This window comes from Gasterosteus aculeatus, chromosome 11 (genome assembly GCF_964276395.1).
Source record: "Gasterosteus aculeatus chromosome 11, fGasAcu3.hap1.1, whole genome shotgun sequence".
Taxonomy (NCBI): domain Eukaryota; kingdom Metazoa; phylum Chordata; class Actinopteri; order Perciformes; family Gasterosteidae; genus Gasterosteus; species Gasterosteus aculeatus.
In genome coordinates this window covers 6172406-6192494 of record NC_135699.1, presented here as the reverse complement: position 1 = coordinate 6192494, position 20089 = coordinate 6172406, and the positions used below count along the sequence as shown (strand labels likewise).

Here is a 20089-nt window from a genome sequence, read left to right as displayed (position 1 = left end):
AATATATTATGTTATCAGGATAATAAGAATAATAAAGTATTATTAATAATATACGTAGGCCATAAATCACACATTATAATAGAATTATAATATAAATATTATAGCCATTTGTTTGTATAATAATAATGGTATAAACAATATTACATTTGAATGATAAAATATGGACGTTTACTATATTTAATAATGTTGTGCATCTATATTAATTGAGCCGATAATAAGTTAACGGCTCCTTAGGCCAGTTACGTCACAGGAGGGCGACACATTCATCTTTGTCAGTGAACAAAATGGCGTCTTACTGCTTAACTGTCACTAGGCTTCGGGTAAGAAAACGTTATTTTACGCGTTCGGAGTATGTTTATACGTCACCGTCGAGTACATGTGTGACAACAGACACGTCGTGTCGTGCAGTAAAGTCGGCGTTGCTTAAATTTGACGGAGGACGGTTGAATGTAGAGGAGTGCGCGAGCCGGGTCACGGTGTCCTCGGTCGACGCGGGACAGCGGCGCATTCTGACTGTTATAAAGTATTTCCACCCTCACGGCGACCGATATCATCGCGTGTGCCCGTTAATAGCGGTGACGGGTTCGGTGGACGTCCAGCGAACGGTGGCTCGGACGGCTCTCGGTGCCCTGGTGTTTGCAAGGTGATCGCAAGGTTACAGGCGGAAGAAGACGAACATGGTTGCCGGAGTAGCGCGTCTGTGTCTCGGTGTGATTTTCCTTTTAAGTTGCCTTCTTTAACCCAACGTCTCTCTGGGTTCTCTCTCCTTTTCTCCCCCATTTGAAGACAATCCGTTGACGACGTATACAAGGCCATCGTCACAGCCCGCAGTCTTACCTTGTTATCACATATTTAGTTCATAATTTGAGTCGTGGTGGATATATTATTATATTGATTTGTGATTTATATAAAAACTACGCATTCAAACCGCTTCTTTATGAACCAGTCACACCAGTCAAAGGGTGTGAAACACTGAAGCTGCTGCCCAGCAGGGCGTCAGTGTGTTTATTTACATCGCACTAGAGAGTCACTTTATAAGACTGAATGTTATCTACAGCACAGTTAGTGTGACTAGGTGAGGATTCTCCTCATTTAGGTTTAATCTAAGAGAAGACCGGCCTTTATGTTGCAAATTAAAAGGACACCCTAAAAGGAAATATCGAAACACGAACAGATTACATTAATGGATGAAGATTCTCTTGCGCTATGACGAGGGCGTCTGGGGGAATTTTCCATTCTATCTGGTTTTCTTTACATATACTTCTGGGTATTTAATCGTTAACCTCCTGATGAACTGTGCCTGTGACCTCTAGTGCTCATAGTGAACAATGTGTTGTCAGTAACAGCCTTGCAGGCGAGGCTACGCTCCGAAATATGAGCCGTTTACACTTTCACCCAGTTCTGTCTGAGCACAGGACTTTTCCACTGAGTGACAGCTTATTAAAGGTATTGAAAGAAAGATCTTGAAAGGCTCAATACAATTTGATAAGGCTGCAGCAGAAAGAAGTGGGCACTATTTGAACAACCTGTTCTCATTACTTGCATGAACAAAAATCCTAACCTTCAGATGTGAAGGGGTGAGTTCCGGGGGGGGGGGGTGAGCTACGGGGAATGCTCTTAAGTTTGAACTAATGGTCCAAGTCTTGCATAATTGGATTGCCTAGTTTGTTTGTCCCAAGCTGCACAGTAAAACATTGTTCACGGCGTTCCTGTTGAGGACTGTCTTCTGTTTCCTCTGGTCTAGCTGGCCCTTGGAACCGGGGCCAGGCGCTTTCATGTCTCCTCAGCCTTCAGCGCCAAGGTGGCCATGAGCCGCTTTGAGCCCGCCTCCAGCGTGAACTATGGAAAGATGCATGAGAACATCAACATTGTGCGCAGGAGGTCAGCAGCTGCCCTTTTCACAAATACACATGAACATGCAGTCCTTGTTGATTTACAGTTTGGCTCACGAGGAATGGCCAGTGATGTCACAACTTCCCAGTTAATCTTAGTGGTAACCACCGTGTTGCCTTGTGAGAGGCAGCAGGGCCCACAGAGCTAACTTTAGATGTATTCACATTCTTCTCTCACTGTGTTCTTACCTTATGCTCTAATCCAGGAATAGGAAAAGCCTTTTGTGTTGCTGTTAAATGAATTATTATTTCATCCAAATATATAGTGTACGTGCAATTAATTTCCAGCACAACACAATGTTTACCGCATGTTTCCATTAATCCACGGCACCAGGCTCGGCAGGCCTCTCACTCTGTCGGAGAAGATCGTGTACGGCCACCTGGATGATCCAGCTGGCCAGGACATCGAAAGAGGCCGCACCTATCTGCGCCTGCGTCCAGACCGCGTGGCCATGCAGGATGCCACTGCTCAAATGGCAATGCTTCAATTCATCAGCAGTGGTCTGCCCAGGGTGGCCGTCCCCTCCACCATCCACTGCGATCATCTGATTGAGGCTCAGATCGGAGGGCCAGAGGACCTGCAAAGGGCAAAGGTGAGGACAGATTGATGGAGTACTGTATACATTATATTAGAATCCACTGTGCAAGCAGAGGGTTGCGATTTTACTGTCTGAGTGCATGTCCACAAAACGATGAAATAATCCTACTTTTCACCAAAACAAGCCACGGACTAGTATTATTGTTTTTGTGATAACTTTAAAAAGATTCTCTTTTGAATTACTTGATAAAGCATCAAGTGTTGGAGCCAAGTCTATAATCCTCTGGTTCCATTAAGGATACTCAAGGATCATATATGAATATACCTCTTTCTATTTTACCGTCAACACAGGAAGTGAATGAGGAAGTGTACAACTTTCTTGCCACTGCTGCTGCCAAATACGGAGTAGGCTTCTGGAAACCCGGATCGGGAATCATTCATCAGGTACAGCACACAGATTTTATATGGATGATATAAATACTAGAAAATGTGTTTTGCGTCATGTGATGAGTCATTAGAGTGTGACTGAGTGTGACCTTTCCTTGCATAGATCATCCTGGAGAATTATGCCTATCCTGGTGTGATGCTGATTGGTACGGACTCTCACACTCCCAATGGCGGTGGCCTGGGGTCCATCTGCATTGGAGTGGGTGGAGCTGATGCCGTGGATGTCATGGCTGGAATCCCTTGGGAGCTCAAGTGTCCTAATGTGAGTTTAGTACATACGTTTTCATTTCATGAGCAGTTTCAACCCTGCGCTCATCAACTGCATATCTCCCCAAATTATTTTTTTCAGGTGATTGGAGTGAAGCTGACCGGAGCCTTGTCAGGCTGGACCTCGCCGAAAGACGTCATCCTGAAGGTGGCTGGCATCCTGACTGTGAAGGGCGGTACTGGTGCCATTGTGGAGTATCACGGGCCTGGAGTTGACTCCATCTCCTGCACTGGTAAGGATGAGATACCACATGAGACCTGGTACGCTGGTTGAAGTCCTTCTGTGTTCACGTCTGATAGTCAAAGACCGCAGACGACCTTGACTAACCTCCATATCCTGCCTGAATAGATCATTTATGTATTGAAACATGGTGCACTGCATTTTAAGTCTAGGGGTAATGTGACACTCTATTTCTCAGGGATGGCCACAATCTGTAACATGGGTGCTGAGATTGGAGCCACCACATCCATTTTCCCTTACAACCACCGCATGAAGACGTACATGGAGAAAACTGGCCGAGGAGGTCAGTCTGCTAATGTCTGCATTTGTCTGTTTAGTCTTTATTCAGTGTTTCTTACCTCCAACTGTGTCCCCTTCTTCATCCCCTCTCAGAGATTTCCGCCGTGGCTGATCAGTTCAAAGAGGACTTGGTCCCGGATAATGGCTGTGAATATGACCAGGTCGTAGAGATTAACCTGAGCGAGGTGAGTCAAAACCACGCTGGTGTAATGCAAGACATTATTGTCTGCATGTCCAACCCACATACTACTTATGTACTGTGGTGCTAATATTCATGAAATAGTCTTATACAAAGAACTCGCTGTACTTGGTACTTTGCAAAATCTTGATTAGCTTAGGACCATTGCAGAGTAGTGTTTCACAACCTCTCACATATAATTGTATTGCTTTCTAGTGAATAACTTCTCCACTTCCTTTGTGCAATACATTGTGGGTCAATTATATCCATCAATACAATACAACCTTGCCAAGAATCTGGATGTACAAAATGGATTTGAGTCCTGCTACCAAAAAACAGATAATTAGATAAACCTGTTTATAGAAGCACTGAACAGCTTAATGAACGACCCATGTACTGACAATGAGTGGTAAACAAAGTCATTACTGACCCACCATTGTTTTTAATGCTGTAATCTTGTGTGTTGTCTTGTTTTTGGTTTCATGACGTTTTGATGGTGCATTGGGCTGCTAATTTATACTGCAGGGGGTTCTACTTTTAATATAATTTTATAGCGCATGTCCCACATTTACTTAAATGATGACGTTGCTTCATTAAGCACAGTTTCCCTCTTTCTCTCACAGTTGAAGCCCCACATCAACGGACCATTCACGCCTGACCTGGCTCATCCCGTGTCTGAGATTGGAGCTACAGCGAAGAAGAACGGCTGGCCCCTGGAGGTTAAAGTTGGTCGGTATTTGTGCAGTATTTGTATCGTCTTACAGCCGTCCATTTTTGTACGCTTTGTCTAGAGAAATGTGATCTTTCTTTTTTGTTCCAACAAATTGGGTTGTTAACCAGATATGATCAGATCACATTACATTACGGTCATGTGTGTGCAATATAATAATTTCATATAATCATTGACTGAATGACGATAATATGTATTGGATGGTTAACATTTGTAGTTACAGACTTGCTTCTCTTTTGTGTGGAATCCTGTTCAACAGTTTGCATATAATATACAAATGTAGATAAATAAATCTGCCACTAACTGAATCCACATTCCCTTTAGTTTTCTTGTTCACCGTCCTCCTCTTACAAACATGGAACTCTTCTCCTGCAGGTCTGATCGGTAGCTGCACCAACTCGAGCTACGAGGACATGGGCCGGGCGGCCTCCCTGGCCAAGCAGGCTCTGGATCGAGGCATGAAGTGTAAGGCCCAGTTCACGGTGACCCCCGGTTCTGAGCAGATCCGCGCAACTATCGAGAGAGATGGATATGTGAGTCCGACTCTTACCAACATTAATTGAGCGAGTGACACGCAGCATTTTGGCTGATCGTTTCCAGTATTTTTTAGTAGTTACACATTTTTACAACCATGTGAGTTTGAAGATGCAGGAAAGGATTTTGTGAAATGTCCCTCTTTCAGGCCAAGATCCTGAGTGATGTTGGTGGAATCGTCCTCGCCAATGCGTGTGGACCCTGCATTGGACAATGGGACAGGTATGAAGCTTGTTTGGAATAGTTTAATTCTAGCAAAAGATTATTCTGTTCTGCCAAAATATCAACAACGACTTTCCGGATTGCCACGGGATTTTGCAGAGGTTCCAAAAGATCCAACAGAAGATTGATGTATGTTAGACTCAAAGCATCAGACTCATGTCCTCTGTGTTTTGACTGTCTCCAGGAAGGATGTGAAAAAAGGAGAGAAGAACACTATTGTCACTTCGTACAACAGGAACTTCACAGCTAGGAATGACGCCAACCCAGCTACTCATGCTTTTGTCACGTCTCCTGAGGTGAGAAGTGCTTGAGGTTGAACACCGAGCAAAAAAAAAAAAGCGTGTGCGTGTGCGTGTGCGTGTGTGTGTGACACTTGACAATGAAATTCTTGATGGCTTTGACATTTGAGCACCCTAAAAGCCGTTTCTATAATTTAATGTAGATTGTCACGGCCATGGCGATCGCCGGGACCCTCGACTTCAACCCAGAGACCGACTTCCTGACCGCCCCCAATGGAGAGAAGTTCAAGCTGGAAGCCCCCACTGGTGATGAGCTCCCCTCAAAGGACTTTGACCCGGGCCAGGACACCTACCAGTACCCCCCCGCCGAGAGCAGCTCAGTAATGGTACTTATGTTTGATTTAATTATTTTTGAAGATGCAGTGTGGAGCATAGCGCTACGAAAACTGACTTTTACTGAGCTAATTATCATCTGTCAAAAACCCAATAAGAGTTGTTGTCATCAAGGCTGGTTTTGATTGAAAAGGTGTAACGGGACAGTTGTCTAGACAGAAAAAGACACTAACATTCCTTTGGTGTATCAATAAAATTCAAGTTGTCTTTCCCACATTTGAAAAAAGAGAATATTTTCACTGTAATCTAATTCTGATTTTATCTTGTTTAGGTGAACGTGAGCCCATCCAGCAACCGCCTGCAGCTTCTGGAGCCCTTCGACAAGTGGCAAGGAAAAGACTTGGAAGACATGAGGATCCTCATCAAGGTGAGCTGTGAAATGGAAGGAAAGTTGTGTTTCACTGGTGCAGATTAATAGTTTAAGTTGTTCAGAGACCTTATTTCCTTATTGTGAACATTCTCAGACAATACCACAGTTTCCAAACATGCTCAAAATAGCCAGAAAACACGAGATTGCAGATGCACATTTACAGTATATACCAAGAACCAGATGTGGTCGAGAAGTTTATAAGTTTTGCTTTCTATTGGGATTTGCCAATGTTTAAGAATTTGTTTTTCTTTTGAAGTAGCAATTAAAATATGTATTTCATAAGGGTCAGTATGGCTTTTCTAAAAGATAATTTATATTGCATTCAAAATAAGGCTTAAGCTCATTCTTTCTAAACGCATTGTGAAACTCGACTAAATCCTATGGATGTTGTTGTTTATCACCGTTCACTTCGTGCTCTCTCCGCTGTAGGTGAAGGGGAAGTGCACCACCGACCACATCAGTGCTGCCGGACCCTGGCTGAAATTCCGCGGCCACCTCGACAACATCTCCAACAACATGCTGATCGGCGCAGTCAACATTGACAACGACGCTGTCAATAAGGTCAAGAACCTGCTGACAGGGGAATTCGGAGGTGTGCCCGATGTGGCCCGCCACTACAAGGTGGGTTTGATGGGACGTGTCTGTTGATGATCTAAACATGGTAACCTTGAGCCTTTATGGAGGCTGGACTGTTGTACTAGACTGCGTTTTTGTAGTTAAACCTAGTAGACTGGCCAGTGTTGATTGTGTAGCTTTACAGCTGTATGCTAGTGCTGTTAAACAAAGCAAAAGCTCCAGGCTGTATTCTTGTTTGTGATGCATATTTGGGCCTTTAATGTCTTCTCTGTCCTTGTCTTGACAGAAGTTGTCAAACTGTACCTTTGTTTACCTGTGTAATCCAGGCCAATGGAGTGAACTGGGTGGTGGTTGGAGATGAGAACTATGGCGAGGGGTCCAGTAGGGAGCATGCTGCCTTGGAGCCACGCCACCTAGGAGGACGCGCCATCATCGTCAAGAGCTTTGCCAGAATCCACGGTGAGTTTCAGAGCCCAGAGGCAGAATATATGCAAACGTCACTGCAGCCATGTGCAATTGTATTCAATACCTGTGGACGGAATGTCGGTAGATCTCGCACAAACATCCACTTGGACTTTGGGATTCATTGACAAGAATCTGGTGGTCGAACAGAACACTTTTGGGCCATTGCTCAAGAATTCATGTGCTCGTTTTGACATTTTACATGAATGTCTAAAAAGCACGAGACAACCAAGTGATTTTGGACTGACATGGATGTGAGCTGCAACTTGACTGCTTGATGGTGGCAAACAAAGGCAGCAAGTAGTATCTCAACCTGTATGTTTGGGTTCCAGAGCAAGCTGATAATTATTTGGTTTAGCATGTTTGCAGTCTGCCATAATAAGTGTCTACGGGAGTTATATTTAGAGTCCATTAGGGCCAGTTTATTACTGGTCTACATGGAGGTGGGGAGAATGAAGCCTGTCTGATCCAAGCTGTTTTCATTTGTGTGAAAAGGGCCTCAGAACCAGAAACACACACATCTGCTTTTGAAGTTTAAAGCTTTCAAAATAATTTGTTCTCCAAGTGTAGGATTTCCAACCACATGAATTATGTGTAGATGTAACAGCTAATTCATAATGACAACATGAGCTAAACAATAGCGACAGGAGTCACATGCTTTAATGACCGTCTATTACTGTGTAACAGATATATTTCTGACAGTCAAGGAGACCCTGTCTGGCCCCTCTGGGGACTTCAGTCTCAGCCTGTGTGTTGTCTTCTCATTTCTCCTGTGTTTCCTCCTCAGAGACAAATCTGAAGAAGCAGGGCCTGCTGCCTCTGACTTTTGCCGACCCCAAAGACTACGACAAAATTCGCCCAGATGACAAGATTTCAATCAGTGGGCTGAAGTCACTTTCTCCTGGCAAGGTGAGACATATTCTGCAGTAATGAAACCTGCATCCAAAGGACAGCAGAGCTTCTCTCCTGCTGCGTTCACACCAGTGATCTTGTTTGCCGCCTGTGTCTCACCTGCAGCCCCTGACGGCAGTAATCAAGCACAGTGATGGCAGCCAGGAGTCCTTCCCTCTTAACCACACCTTCAATGAGACGCAGATCGATTGGTTCAAGGCCGGCTCCGCTCTCAACAGGATGAAGCAACTCCAGTAACTGCTGGAAAGGACGGAGGTGGGGCCTGTAGGGGCCATTGAGGGGCCTCGGCGTGGGTTAAGAAGGGGAGAAATGTGGGCCTAGAGAGGCGTGGACGGTAGAGTGTAACCAGACCTGTTGGTTTAGGGGGCAGCTCAATTGAAGACAACACACAAACATACACACAGGCATGTACATGCACGGTCAGAATTACTGTGAAAGCCCTCCCCAATGACAGGCAGAATAACAGAAACACATTCAACCAATCAGACCGAAGCATAATAGGCAGCATTGTTTTCACCTGCAGCGTTCCTTCACCCAGCAGTAAAGAAACCCGAATCAGCCCCTGAATTGATGAAGTAATAAAGTTTGTCTCAATGATTTCCATCCAAACAGCTCCATAAGCTCTCTGTTGTTCAACGCGCAGAAATGTTCTTTTCCTTCGTTTCCCCCAGAACCTCCTTGCTACGTTCTCTCTCCTATTGTCACCAAGCGGCGATTAACTCTGCTGGTCGTCCGTCATTTTCCACCTGTACTAAGCTGCTAGAAGGCCAATTGTAGTTTGGAGCCACAGTGTAAACCGTTCACCAGAAACAATCATTTACTGTAATCCCATCAGTCCCTGCTCGGTCATTGGAGCCCAGTGTGCATCACTCAGTCTGACAACTTGTGTTTCCATGCTGCTGCTGTTGCACTTCTTATTTTGTGCTTTCCCAGCCCGCATGTGAATCTGCACTCGCTCCCCGCTGCTCTCCCATCGGTTGCTTGCTCCTTCTCTTGTCTTTTTGTATGATATAACAGCCCATTGTGTGACAACAACCACCACACATACTGCATTGTTGTTAGCGCTAGCCTTGCTATTCTCTCGTCTTTCCATCAGTGATTCATTATGGACGTGGGCTGTAATCCGATTTGTGTTGCTACAAAACAAAGTGTCATTTTTAATGTACATTCTGGTGTAGCACTCAGACACAGGAAATCTTTTGTGTCGATAGGAAATGGCAGCATAACGGTTTCAGGAAAAGTCATCTGCGATGTCCAGAGAAAGCGCTTCTCTTTGATAGTAGGTCTTTTGTCTAATTGTCCCAATGAGATCCTGTGTAACAAAGCTTCCCCGATGGTATTGTGGTTTTCTCGCGTAGCTGCAATGGGAGACATGATGCGTTTGTCCAGGCGTTGAATGTTTCTCTTCAGGTTGAGGTTGGCTCTTGCAGAGCATGAGGAGGGCCTGCTGTCTTCTTACACTAACTAACGCACAATCTAGTGTCCAGATGCCTGTACACTAGCACTTTGTAGAGTTAGGAAAGTAGTTGTAGGTGTGCTTTGCCACGCTTCCTTTCATTCTCTGCAAACATTTCACTCTTCAGCGCCCATCTCGTGTGTGTCTGTGAGAGAGACTCTAGGACTGACATAGAACTTCTAATATTCATTATTGATGCACATGTGCGACTGTAGAAATGATTCAAGACTAAGAACCAGTAAACTTTCTTGTTTTGATAGTTTTGTCTTGCCATGATGGAGACCCAGTACGCACCACTGAAACAGGCTGGTCATATATTTTTGTGGGCTTATGGATGTTTTTGGGTCATACGCTGTTTAGCTCTCATCAACATCTGTCTTTAAAGCTGTAACTTCTCATTGTTCAGTCTAGGAAGAACTCGCTTAGATTGATATTTACAGTAACCTAGTAGTTCACTCCCTGTGTGCTAAAAAAGGAATTTGGACCTGTGTGTAAATGATGTGATATAAATAGCAGCACTGTATAGGGGTGTGTACATACATGATACATGAATTATATATATATATCAAAATAAAAAGAGAGAGAGCAAGTAACCTGCTGCCGTGTCTGAATGAGAGCTGTTAACTCTGACGACTCGTAGCGCCGTGTCATGAAGTGTGACGGTCCTGCGTTCGTCGTGGATCTCACGGTCTCCCAAAGCGGTTCTGATTTGGGGCTCAACTTAAAGCACAGATACTGGATTGTAGTGTTGCTGCTGTGTTTCGACGGGGGGGGAAGAGGACTTTTAAGTTCTGGGAAGGAGACTTTTGGCGGCGTTGTGCATAGTTCTTAGTAGTTTTGTTCAAATCATTTTCAGTGACCAGTGATCAGAAACTGCAGCAGCCCAATTTTTTTTTTTTTTAAAGACGTTTTGGATATTGAGTCCATGACGGGTTCCTCTGTTCATAGTCAACAGCATCACGTCTTCATGCGCTCTTTAAAAACATCACATTGTTAAACACTCACCACTGCCAAAGATGCCTAATCGAAATACTAATGCTTATCCATAAGTGTTGTTTGAGAAATCAACCATTATTATGTGATCTTTCAAATAAATCACTGTGTGCATCATAATCTCATTACGTTCAGGGTGTTGAACTAGAGAGTTAACCAGGGTCAATGCTAGTTGGGAAAACATCTTAAATACGGATTTGTTAATCATCCTTCGTCAGCACATTTTATTTAACAGCTGCCTGTGAAGCAGTTTGCTCATCCTGTGATTGTAGTTCCTGTGATTGTTGTTTTTAAAAAGCGCTGCTGTAGAGTGACTTATCAAATGTTATTTGTACTCCGGTGTGCTTTGTTTGGTCAAGCTTCCTCTGATGTGTTTTAAGAAAATTTTGCAACATGCTTCATCTGTTCAGATACAGCAAATAAATATGGAATATGAACAGCTGTTTAATGATGGTAATGATTCCCCACACAATCCTGTTTCAGCAATTAACTTTAAAGTATATTTCAAAATGCCTGCAGTTATATTGTTTTAAAGACTGAAAATATCTTGACAATATGAAAATAACCAGTAAATTAATAAAGACAAAGTTGTGAAGTGAATGTATTTCTGGCTTTATTTGGACAATGTAATAAATATAAAGGATCAAGTGTGATAGATTGTAACACATGTGTTACAATCTATACACAGGATTCTAGGAGCTGAGGTTCTGGTTGCTGCCCTCGTCCGCTGCAGCAACTCAGACTAGTTGCAATCCTCATATTGATTATATTTATATTATTGTGATCGAAAAACAACTATGGAACCTCAAGATGAACTTTCGTACCATTACATATTTCTGTGCATATATTGTTTAGTTTGTAAATGTGTGTAGAGATTTAGGGTAGATATAAACTATTAGTTATTGATTTTCTGTATTTTTTGTTTACCCAGTAAATATACTTGATTCATGTAATTATTTGATGGAGGTGTTAATGTCATTCTGTTAACAACGAATTGAATAGGTATTTCATTTTCAAGATCTCTAAAAGGCGCATAAGCCAAATAGCACGTTAGTGTAACACAAATAGCACATTAATTAAGAATATATGCGGTGTATAAACAGACTACTAGAGCTACACAATTGTGCACTGTAGCTTTAAGTTTTGCGACATGTCGTAAAACATGTCGTAAGCCATCACGTGGACGCATCATGGACGCGTTTGAGTTTTCAGTGGATCACTTTACTTTCATTAGTGTCTTTAGGTAGATTGTGAACAATCATCGATATTTGTGTTCGATCGCATCTCTGCATGAACCCGGAAATGCCTTCGCGCCAGTAGGAGACGCCTCGGCGCCACAGAACCGCAGCGGCTCTCAGTCAGTGTGTGTGTGTGTGTGAGAGAGTGTGAGAGGACCATCTCACGGTCTGCAGCATGTTCGTGTTGGTGGAGATGATCGACACTGTCAGGATCCCGCCGTGGAACTTCCCGAGGCAACTCAACGAGGCCATAGCCGAGGAGCTCAACAAGAAGCTGGCCAACAAGGTGCGCGAGATGCTCACGAAATATTAAAATATAACTACTCACTTTGGTTCTAACCAGATCCTTTTATAAACCACAGGCCTTGTTTTGGGCCGTTAATGTCTGTGGATTATTCTCATAAAGGCACGTATTGCACTGCGCATGTGCGTGAGCATGTTGCTTGTATTTGTTGTTAACTGGTTCTCTCTGCATCTCTCTGGTCTCCCTCCATCTTCAGGTGGTCTACAACGTCGGCCTGTGCATCTGCTTGTACGACGTCACTAAACTGGAGGATTCCTACATATTCCCCGGGGACGGAGCCTCGCACACTAAAGGTGACGAAGAAGAGCTCTCGCTTCTTCTTCTGCTGCAGCGAAAGATTCTTGACATATTTCTGCAGGTTCTTCCAATTAGTTTTGTGGTTCTATTTTGTCTACGACGTGTTGTGTCTCTTGTCTCCAAAGACGTCCTTGTTATGAAAGGGAGGGTTGATCTCTCCTCCTCTGAGCGCTTCCCATCATCCTTTGATTTGTCTTTCAGTTCATTTCAGGTACGTCGTCTTTCACCCTTTTCTCGATGAGATCCTGCTCGGCAAGATCAAGTACTGCAGTCAAGAGGGAGTCCATGGTAACTGCATTACATTATTGTATTATATGATTCATTCTAAAGGCTCAGTGATGTAAAATGTGGTTTTGTTTGAATTTCGGCCAAAGATATTGAATTTACAATACTTGAAAACTAAGAGAAGCAGCAAATCCTCCTGAAAATAGCTTTAAAAATGCACATTTTCATTGATTCATTTTATTTTGGACACACTTTATTCATGTAGTAGTGCTGCAGACAACGCAACATGAGTTTTAATAAATCCTTGAAAAGTGCACATTTAACATCTGATGTGAATTCCATGTGAATTTTCATCAAGCATAACTTGAATGTTGCGATGCTAATGAGAACTGGTGGATATATTAAGGCTATGAGCCGTCGCCCTGAAGGCTCACATGTCTGCTCACACCTGCGTGAGAAGACACAGACGTACCGCGGTAAGACTAACACCTCTGTTTCCCAGTGACGATGGGCTTCTTCGATGACATCCTCATCCCGCCGGAGTCTCTTCAGCAGCCCGCAAAATTGTATCCTGATGCATCGCAGCCTACGTAGATGAGATTATTACCCCGCATTGATTGTGACCGGCGTTTGTGTAGCAACCGAGCCGTCCTTAGCTCCCGCCTCAGCGACGAAGCGGAGCAGGTGTGGCTGTGGGAATACGAGACGGACGAGGGCGCCCATGACCTCTACATGGACCAGGGCGAGGAGATCCGTTTTCGGGTGACTGATGAGGTCTTCGTGGACACCTCGCCGACGGGCCCGGCTGCCGCTGTGACGGAGACGCCGGCGCAACCGGGACAGCCGCCGGCTCCGCCGGCAGAGGCCAGCGCGGAGAAGAAGGATCCGCCGTACACTCTGATTGTAAGAACACGCCATCTACGTCACCACGAGACGTGTGCATGCAAACACCTCTGACCTGTAGTATATCAGGAAAATCTGTTGGCATTGTGACGGAATCACACTCAAATTTTGAAGCTGGGTTTTCTTACTAATGTGGAGAAAACTCCACGTTTCTGGGCAAATTAGTTTTTACCAGTGTCAAATATCCGTTTTGGCTGCAGTCTCCTGTGTACCTTGGCTTATATACTCTGGCTGGGCAGGTTTATAAAAACACTGAATGCTGCTATTGCACCAAAAGGACTGAAAACCCCCGTGTGGCTTTGAAGCTCCTGGTTCATCTTTGCCTTTGTCCTTCCAGGGGACTATCTGTGACCCGGGGCTCGGGCTGCTGTCATGGTGGAACAGTTAGCGACAGCGGGGGAAGGAGGACATTTTGGGGGGGTTACAAACTGATCGCCGACCCAGAAGCCGCTAGGACGGACACGGAAGCGAAGGCACAACGGGCCGCTCCCTGGACCAAGATGCTGTCGGTGTGTGTGAGACGGGCGTGGTCGGCCACAGTGAGACCGGTTGTGTGGTAATAACGCTCTGAGCGCACCAGCTCCGTGCCAACATGTGAAATTCACCATGTTTTTAAAACCACAATCATTTGATTTTTGTTAATTTATTGTATCTCACATAAAGTGCCCCACCCCAATTTAAAGGTAGACATTTATTATTTCATTTTTTCAATAATACTTTAGCGTCAAATGTACACAGGTCACAAGTGTGCTTTTGAACACTGAACAGCAGAGTCAGGAATGAATAAAGTTTTGTGCCTTTAAATACTTTTTTCAGATTTTTTTTTTTTTTCTTTTACGTAGAAATCAGACCCACGGGGCAAATGTGTATTGAATTGGTATCAAGATTCAAACAAGGGTAACTACCACAATTTAAAAACAAAAAAACAAAAAAAACAAAAAAACGTTTTCAACCTCAAAATATAAACGCATTTCAAATGTCACCTCATTGTTTTTATATTCCTGCGTTGTCCGTTTATTAAACAGCCCTGTTCTATTCTGTTTCTGTTTTGTTCCTCTGTAAAAAGGCGTATCATCAGCGAGCGTGTTTGCATGGCCAGAATATTTTGGTTGTGAAACTAGGTCAGACTGTACAGAGTTGTTATCAACAAAAACACATTGTTTGCATGTGAACATCAACATCTCCTGCACATCGAGCTTCGCTTCCCTTCACATTTGTGTCTCACTTCACACGCCAGCATTTATTTACCTATTTATTTACCCAGCATTTTATCCTCAATTTTTTTCGGACTTGTATTGATGATAAAACGTCATGGCAACAGAGAATACCTCTAGGCCATCTCTTTATAGAGACACATTATACACACGAGGAACGAAGAAAGGTATTTCACAAAGACGCGTGCGCGCGCGCGCTCGGCGTCGCATCACGCCATCGGAATCTCCGCCAGCTGCGCAGACTCCGCAGCACCGTCACATCAGGGCTCTCCGTTGGACTGCGCTCATCCAGTCGACTTATTTATTTAATAACGCGTTATATAATACACCGCGACTCGGGACGCTCGCTCACTCACACACGCCGATCGCAGCGCGCCCGATGCGGTAAGTCACGTTTCTGTGCAAGTAGTCCGTGCGCGGGGGGGGGGGGGGGGGCTGCGTGTCTTTGTTTTTGGGGGATCGGGACAATGTCTTGTTTGCATGCTCGACAGGACGAGGGCCGGAGAACGAAGAACCGCTGTTCTCGTGAGCTCGATCCGCCTGTGGTCGCATGGAGCTCGTCTCCGCCGTCAGACCGTTGGCTGCTCGCAATGAACCTGCTTTTGTTCATGTTACGTTTTGTCAAACAGCCTCGACGCCTTTTACCTTCCACACGCCTGCTGCTGAAATCAACACGGCTGTCAATTTTGTTTTCATTCATTGAATTATCTTGATAAGCTGAAATGAAACAAGCGTCAAATGATTAAACATCAAATAATTAAACATCAGAGTTCACGATAGTACACGAGACGTGTGTGAACGCCACACACACACACACACACACACACACACACACACACACACACACACACAGTGAATATACACGCTTGTACACGCTACTTATGTCTATTAGGTGTTGTACTACTGTTGTAGGAGACGCAGATGTTGAACGGGGCGCTGACGTCACGAACGAGCCGCTGTAGGCGGTGTTCTGCAGCTGTTGTGACGTCACGAGGCTGCATCACTAAGAGGAGTGGGCGTGAAAGACACGTAGACGCGGAAAACCACCCTGTCTATTTGCTATTCGGGCCGGTGTAAATGGTTTGTGGGGGTTTGGATTCGAGCCTCAGTGCTGACAGGAGATCCGTCAGTCGTCTCTTATTATAACCTTGAAAATACCACGGTGGGGACAAACCGGATTACGAGGTATTGAAGAGCAAGGTCACCTGATTTAACGCGATATGCTGCGGATTTTAGCCTCCGGGGATGATGATCACAGATGGACAGAGGAATAATTCCCCAATTCTCACAAACTGGAGGATAACAAGAGCACTGTGTTGCTCCCATGTAAATATTTAGTATACACTGCAATGATGGAGCTTTGTACTGGTCAGCATGAATCCCAAATATATCCATCCAAAGCTCTGGACGTCTTCAGCCACAAACCCTGGCGTGTAATATTCAAGAGGGTTCCAAGGAAATTGAGTCTGTTACCAACTGAGCATAAAATTGCATTATATCTAATTTGGGACTGGTTCAGTCCATTCATTTTACATCCAAGAGCTCAACTGGTCTTCAGTGGATGTTGTCTGTCAAATCAGAGAAAATAACCCTGTTGATGTCATTGGGGTGTTCCCACGAGATGAAAACATGCAATTGCCGATCTGCAAGTGAACATTTCTGGAGCCGGTCGAATTCATACCCAGTTATATAGTTTGGCCTCTGCTGCATTGATTTAGATCATTCTTATTAAATTCATCCCGAGAAAGTTCCCCAGCTTCAGGATACAAGATAACAACAGCAGTGCCCATTGAATATGAGACGGGACTTTATCCAAAGGACGTGAGAATTGACCACGGAGGCGTCACCTCAACATCTAATTAGCTATTGGCAGACTTTCTATTTAATAACGCAAGTTTGACATGTAAGGGGTATGACGATGTATTCCTGAGGAAAGAACCGTTCCGCCTCACAGGTCCCTTATTTCTAAGATGTGTCTGGAACAGACTTATTCTTGGCAGGATAACGCGTCCCGTCCACCCTCAACCCCATCGGGTCTAAAGCCACATGACAACTCCCCGACCCTCACCCATTCTCTCGCTGGCGTCCTCCTCCTCTTCGCAGCCCGTGCTCCTGACAGACCTGAGGTGACAGCGCTGACCCGGATAACGGCCGTGCCCTCCTGTGCCCCTCTGAGGCGGAAGAACTCGCAGGCAGACCAGCGGACGGACGCCTGTATCAGCGTTCCATCGGCAGCCTGCGGCCTGAACGCCCACGCCGTCTCCCCTCACCCTCCTCGCCGCTGTCCCGTCCAACATGGCAGACCCCGGCCTCACGTCGCCCTCGAGGACCCCGCTGCGCTCCCCCAACGCCTCTCTCAGCCTCTCCTTCCCCTTCCTGAGGGAGGGCAGCCGCATATGGGAGGATGGGAAACAGCAGCCGCTGCCCCGGGATCTGCCCAGCCCGTTGCCCACTAAGCGCAACCGCACCTACTCAGCGTGAGTTCGTCTATTTACCAACGGGGTGGAAGGAAGACGGTCAACAAACACACGCGTTGGGGGTTTTCCGTTTCATTTAATTGTCATTACATTAGAATTAGGAAAGCTGTGATGAGCCTGTAGCCACCAAACCAGAACTAATAATGGGTCCGAAGCACCGTTGTGATACCAACGCTTTATCGCGTGGTGCTGACGCACAAACCTCATGGAGTTTAAAGACTGACTGAATCCAGTGGGGCAAGAGGGGGTTGATGTTTGCAGATGAATAAACAGACACGGGGCTGTTTGTCACTTGTTTGCTTTTTATGTTCTGATGTTTATGTTTTACGCCTTCTAGCTATTTTAAGCCCAACCATGATGTTTGTTGTGTTCCATCCAAGTGGTTTTGTTCCCTAAACTAATCATAAGATTACTGCGACGTTGCAACAACATCAGTGAATTGTAAAGAGATGAGTGATGTTATGCTTATTGTGCTTATTGTTGTTTTCCTCTCTTTGGCTGCAGTACGGTACGTGCTACCTCAGGTCCCGTGTTTAAGGGCGTGTGTAAGAACTTCTCCAGGTCACAAGGTCACGGCTTCCTCCAACCATCCCACGGTGGAGAAGACATCTTTGTCCACATCTCAGAGTGAGTTGTTATAAGACTTCAGTCAATGTATTACAGAGGATGATGCTCTGAACTATTATCTTGTCTCAAAATGACTGATTTAAAAAGCAGAGACTCGACGATTGAGGTTGAAATTACATCTACTGGACTCATTGTATCCTGTTTGTTGAGCTGGCAAATGTGATTGATGGATATATGTGGCTTCACCGAGTCTCCCATGCTTTAAGCATGTTTACATTTGGTCTGTAGCCGTTTAAAAACCAACACGGAATGAAGGAAGATTTTCTCTCATGGTTTAATCGGCCTACTTTTGCTCTATTTCAGCATCGAGGGGGAGTACGTCCCAGTAGAGGGCGACGAGGTCACGTACAAAGTGAGTCGAGTCCCTCCCAAGAACCTGAAGGTGCAAGCGGTGGAGGTGAAGATCATACATCTCAACCCAGGGACGAAACACGAGACCTGGTCTGGGCAGATCATGAGCTCGTAGACCTGAACTCAGGGCCTCGCAGGGCGTGGAGGGGGGGGGGGGGGGGGGGTTGGACATGTAGTTGGACCAATAACGTACAATTTGCTAAAATCCTTTCTTTAGAAGCATGTTTTATCTACGCAGCAAAGTGCCCGGGACGACTCGTGTGTCGGTGGTGTTGTTTAACAGCTGTGTATGTAAGACTGACTATTTATTCACCTTTAGGAAAGACACATTTTAAAGATTTCTTTCTATTATTGTCATGATTTAAGTCAGATTTAAGATAACAAGTTGATAGGCAAAAGATAGAGCTGGAAAAGTCTGTTGGGCCTCATTTTTCACAAAGATCAGCTTTGTAAAAGTATAAAAACTACCAAACTGTAGGTTATAACTATTTTGCAGATCTAAGGCGTGACGGAGTGTGTGTGTGCATCGAAGGACAGAATTCCGTTTCCCATCTTTGCGTCTGTTGTGCACTTGTTTACTTCACCAGCGTTCCCAGGACGTTGGGTGCAAGTGTGGGTCAGATTATCACAGCCTGCACACTTTAGACTTTGGTCGAGAAGAAGCTTTGAATTGAACAACAAAGATAACAGATGTTAAAGTAGTTGAGGGAATTGATGTTGAAGAGATTTGAAGGAAAAGGTGATGAAATGGCAGGTAAACCAAGTAAATCCCTGCTACACAAATTAAATCAACGCAATGTCACTAAATATGAATAGACAGAAAGTGTAATGAGCTCCTATCGGGTGTCACGTCAAGTTCAAAGTTCTGAGGTTTGTCTTGGAGGTCCAGGGGCAGATCACATTAAACCGAGCATGAAATAAAAAAAGACACTACTGTGAATGGAAAGAAGGAGTATTCTCCTGGAAAACACAAATCCTTGGTTGTGTGTGTTGTTTGTGGTTATTTATTTTAGTTATTTATTTGATGATTTAATCAGATTTGTGTTTATCTTCAGATTGTAAGTACAGTGAAAGCTTTCACTAAAGAAATTTGAACTTCCAAAACGGAAACTGCCAGAAGAACAGCTCCAGACTTCACGGTCGGGTTTTTCAAAATCTGTTGTTTTGTTGGAAAGAAAATCTGCTGATTTAAAAAAAAAAACTATTTGTAAATCTCTTTTTCTATTATGAGAAAAACACGTATCTGTGTGTGGTTTATTAAATGTAGTCAGCGTGATGGTACACGACGTCATAGTCAACGTCACATCCGCGCTGTTTGTAGTCGTTCAGGTTTTGCTCAGTGTGCTGTGTGTCATTTTCTATTCCATAGAGCATCTATGCATCGTGTCTGTATGTCCGTGCCACTGCCTGAACTTGTTCAACATGTTAGATTTATTTAAGGACACTTTCTTTTGTGGAAGAGCCCATGATTACTTTTGCTGAGCCTTGAAAGAACATTAAAGCATTTTATGATTCACACGTCTGATGGAAGCTGTGTTTCTTTAGGTGCATGAGGGAGTGAATCTGGGGGAGGAAGAGTTTTCTTATTTAAATAGTGGGGTTGAAAGTTAGCAATATAATACAATTAAGCAATAATGTTTGGTCTTTGGTGTAGATGAAATATAAACTTGAGTGCTATTTATGTATTTGTGTTATTTGGGCCTGTAGTCAACGATTGTTACATT

At 44.4% G+C, this 20089-nt stretch overlaps 3 protein-coding genes across 3 annotated transcripts; all 3 read left to right on the top strand.

The window, feature by feature from the left end:
- The first annotated feature begins 230 nt into the window (after positions 1–230).
- On the top strand, positions 231–11329 carry LOC120828389 (aconitate hydratase, mitochondrial). Its single transcript, XM_040191946.2, has 18 exons — positions 231–320; positions 1745–1881; positions 2227–2485; positions 2782–2874; positions 2981–3139; positions 3227–3377; positions 3564–3668; positions 3758–3849; positions 4466–4571; positions 4948–5105; positions 5255–5328; positions 5513–5624; positions 5771–5953; positions 6232–6327; positions 6760–6951; positions 7233–7365; positions 8156–8277; positions 8386–11329. Exons 1-18 carry the CDS (start codon positions 285–287, stop codon positions 8515–8517), a joined length of 2340 nt encoding a protein of 779 aa, XP_040047880.1. The 5' UTR covers positions 231–284; the 3' UTR covers positions 8518–11329.
- Positions 11330–11858: 529 nt separating this feature from the next.
- On the top strand, positions 11859–14736 carry polr3h (polymerase (RNA) III (DNA directed) polypeptide H). Its single transcript, XM_040191948.2, has 6 exons — positions 11859–12253; positions 12468–12564; positions 12770–12856; positions 13296–13359; positions 13462–13696; positions 14034–14736. The coding sequence occupies exons 1-6, from the start codon at positions 12143–12145 to the stop codon at positions 14082–14084; spliced, it is 645 nt and encodes a 214-aa protein (XP_040047882.1). The 5' UTR covers positions 11859–12142; the 3' UTR covers positions 14085–14736.
- A 348-nt stretch (positions 14737–15084) lies between these two features.
- Positions 15085–19883, top strand: csdc2b (cold shock domain containing C2, RNA binding b). Its single transcript, XM_040191949.2, has 4 exons — positions 15085–15294; positions 17014–17387; positions 17892–18014; positions 18318–19883. Exons 2-4 carry the CDS (start codon positions 17206–17208, stop codon positions 18478–18480), a joined length of 468 nt encoding a protein of 155 aa, XP_040047883.1. The 5' UTR covers positions 15085–15294; positions 17014–17205; the 3' UTR covers positions 18481–19883.
- Positions 19884–20089: the final 206 nt, after the last annotated feature.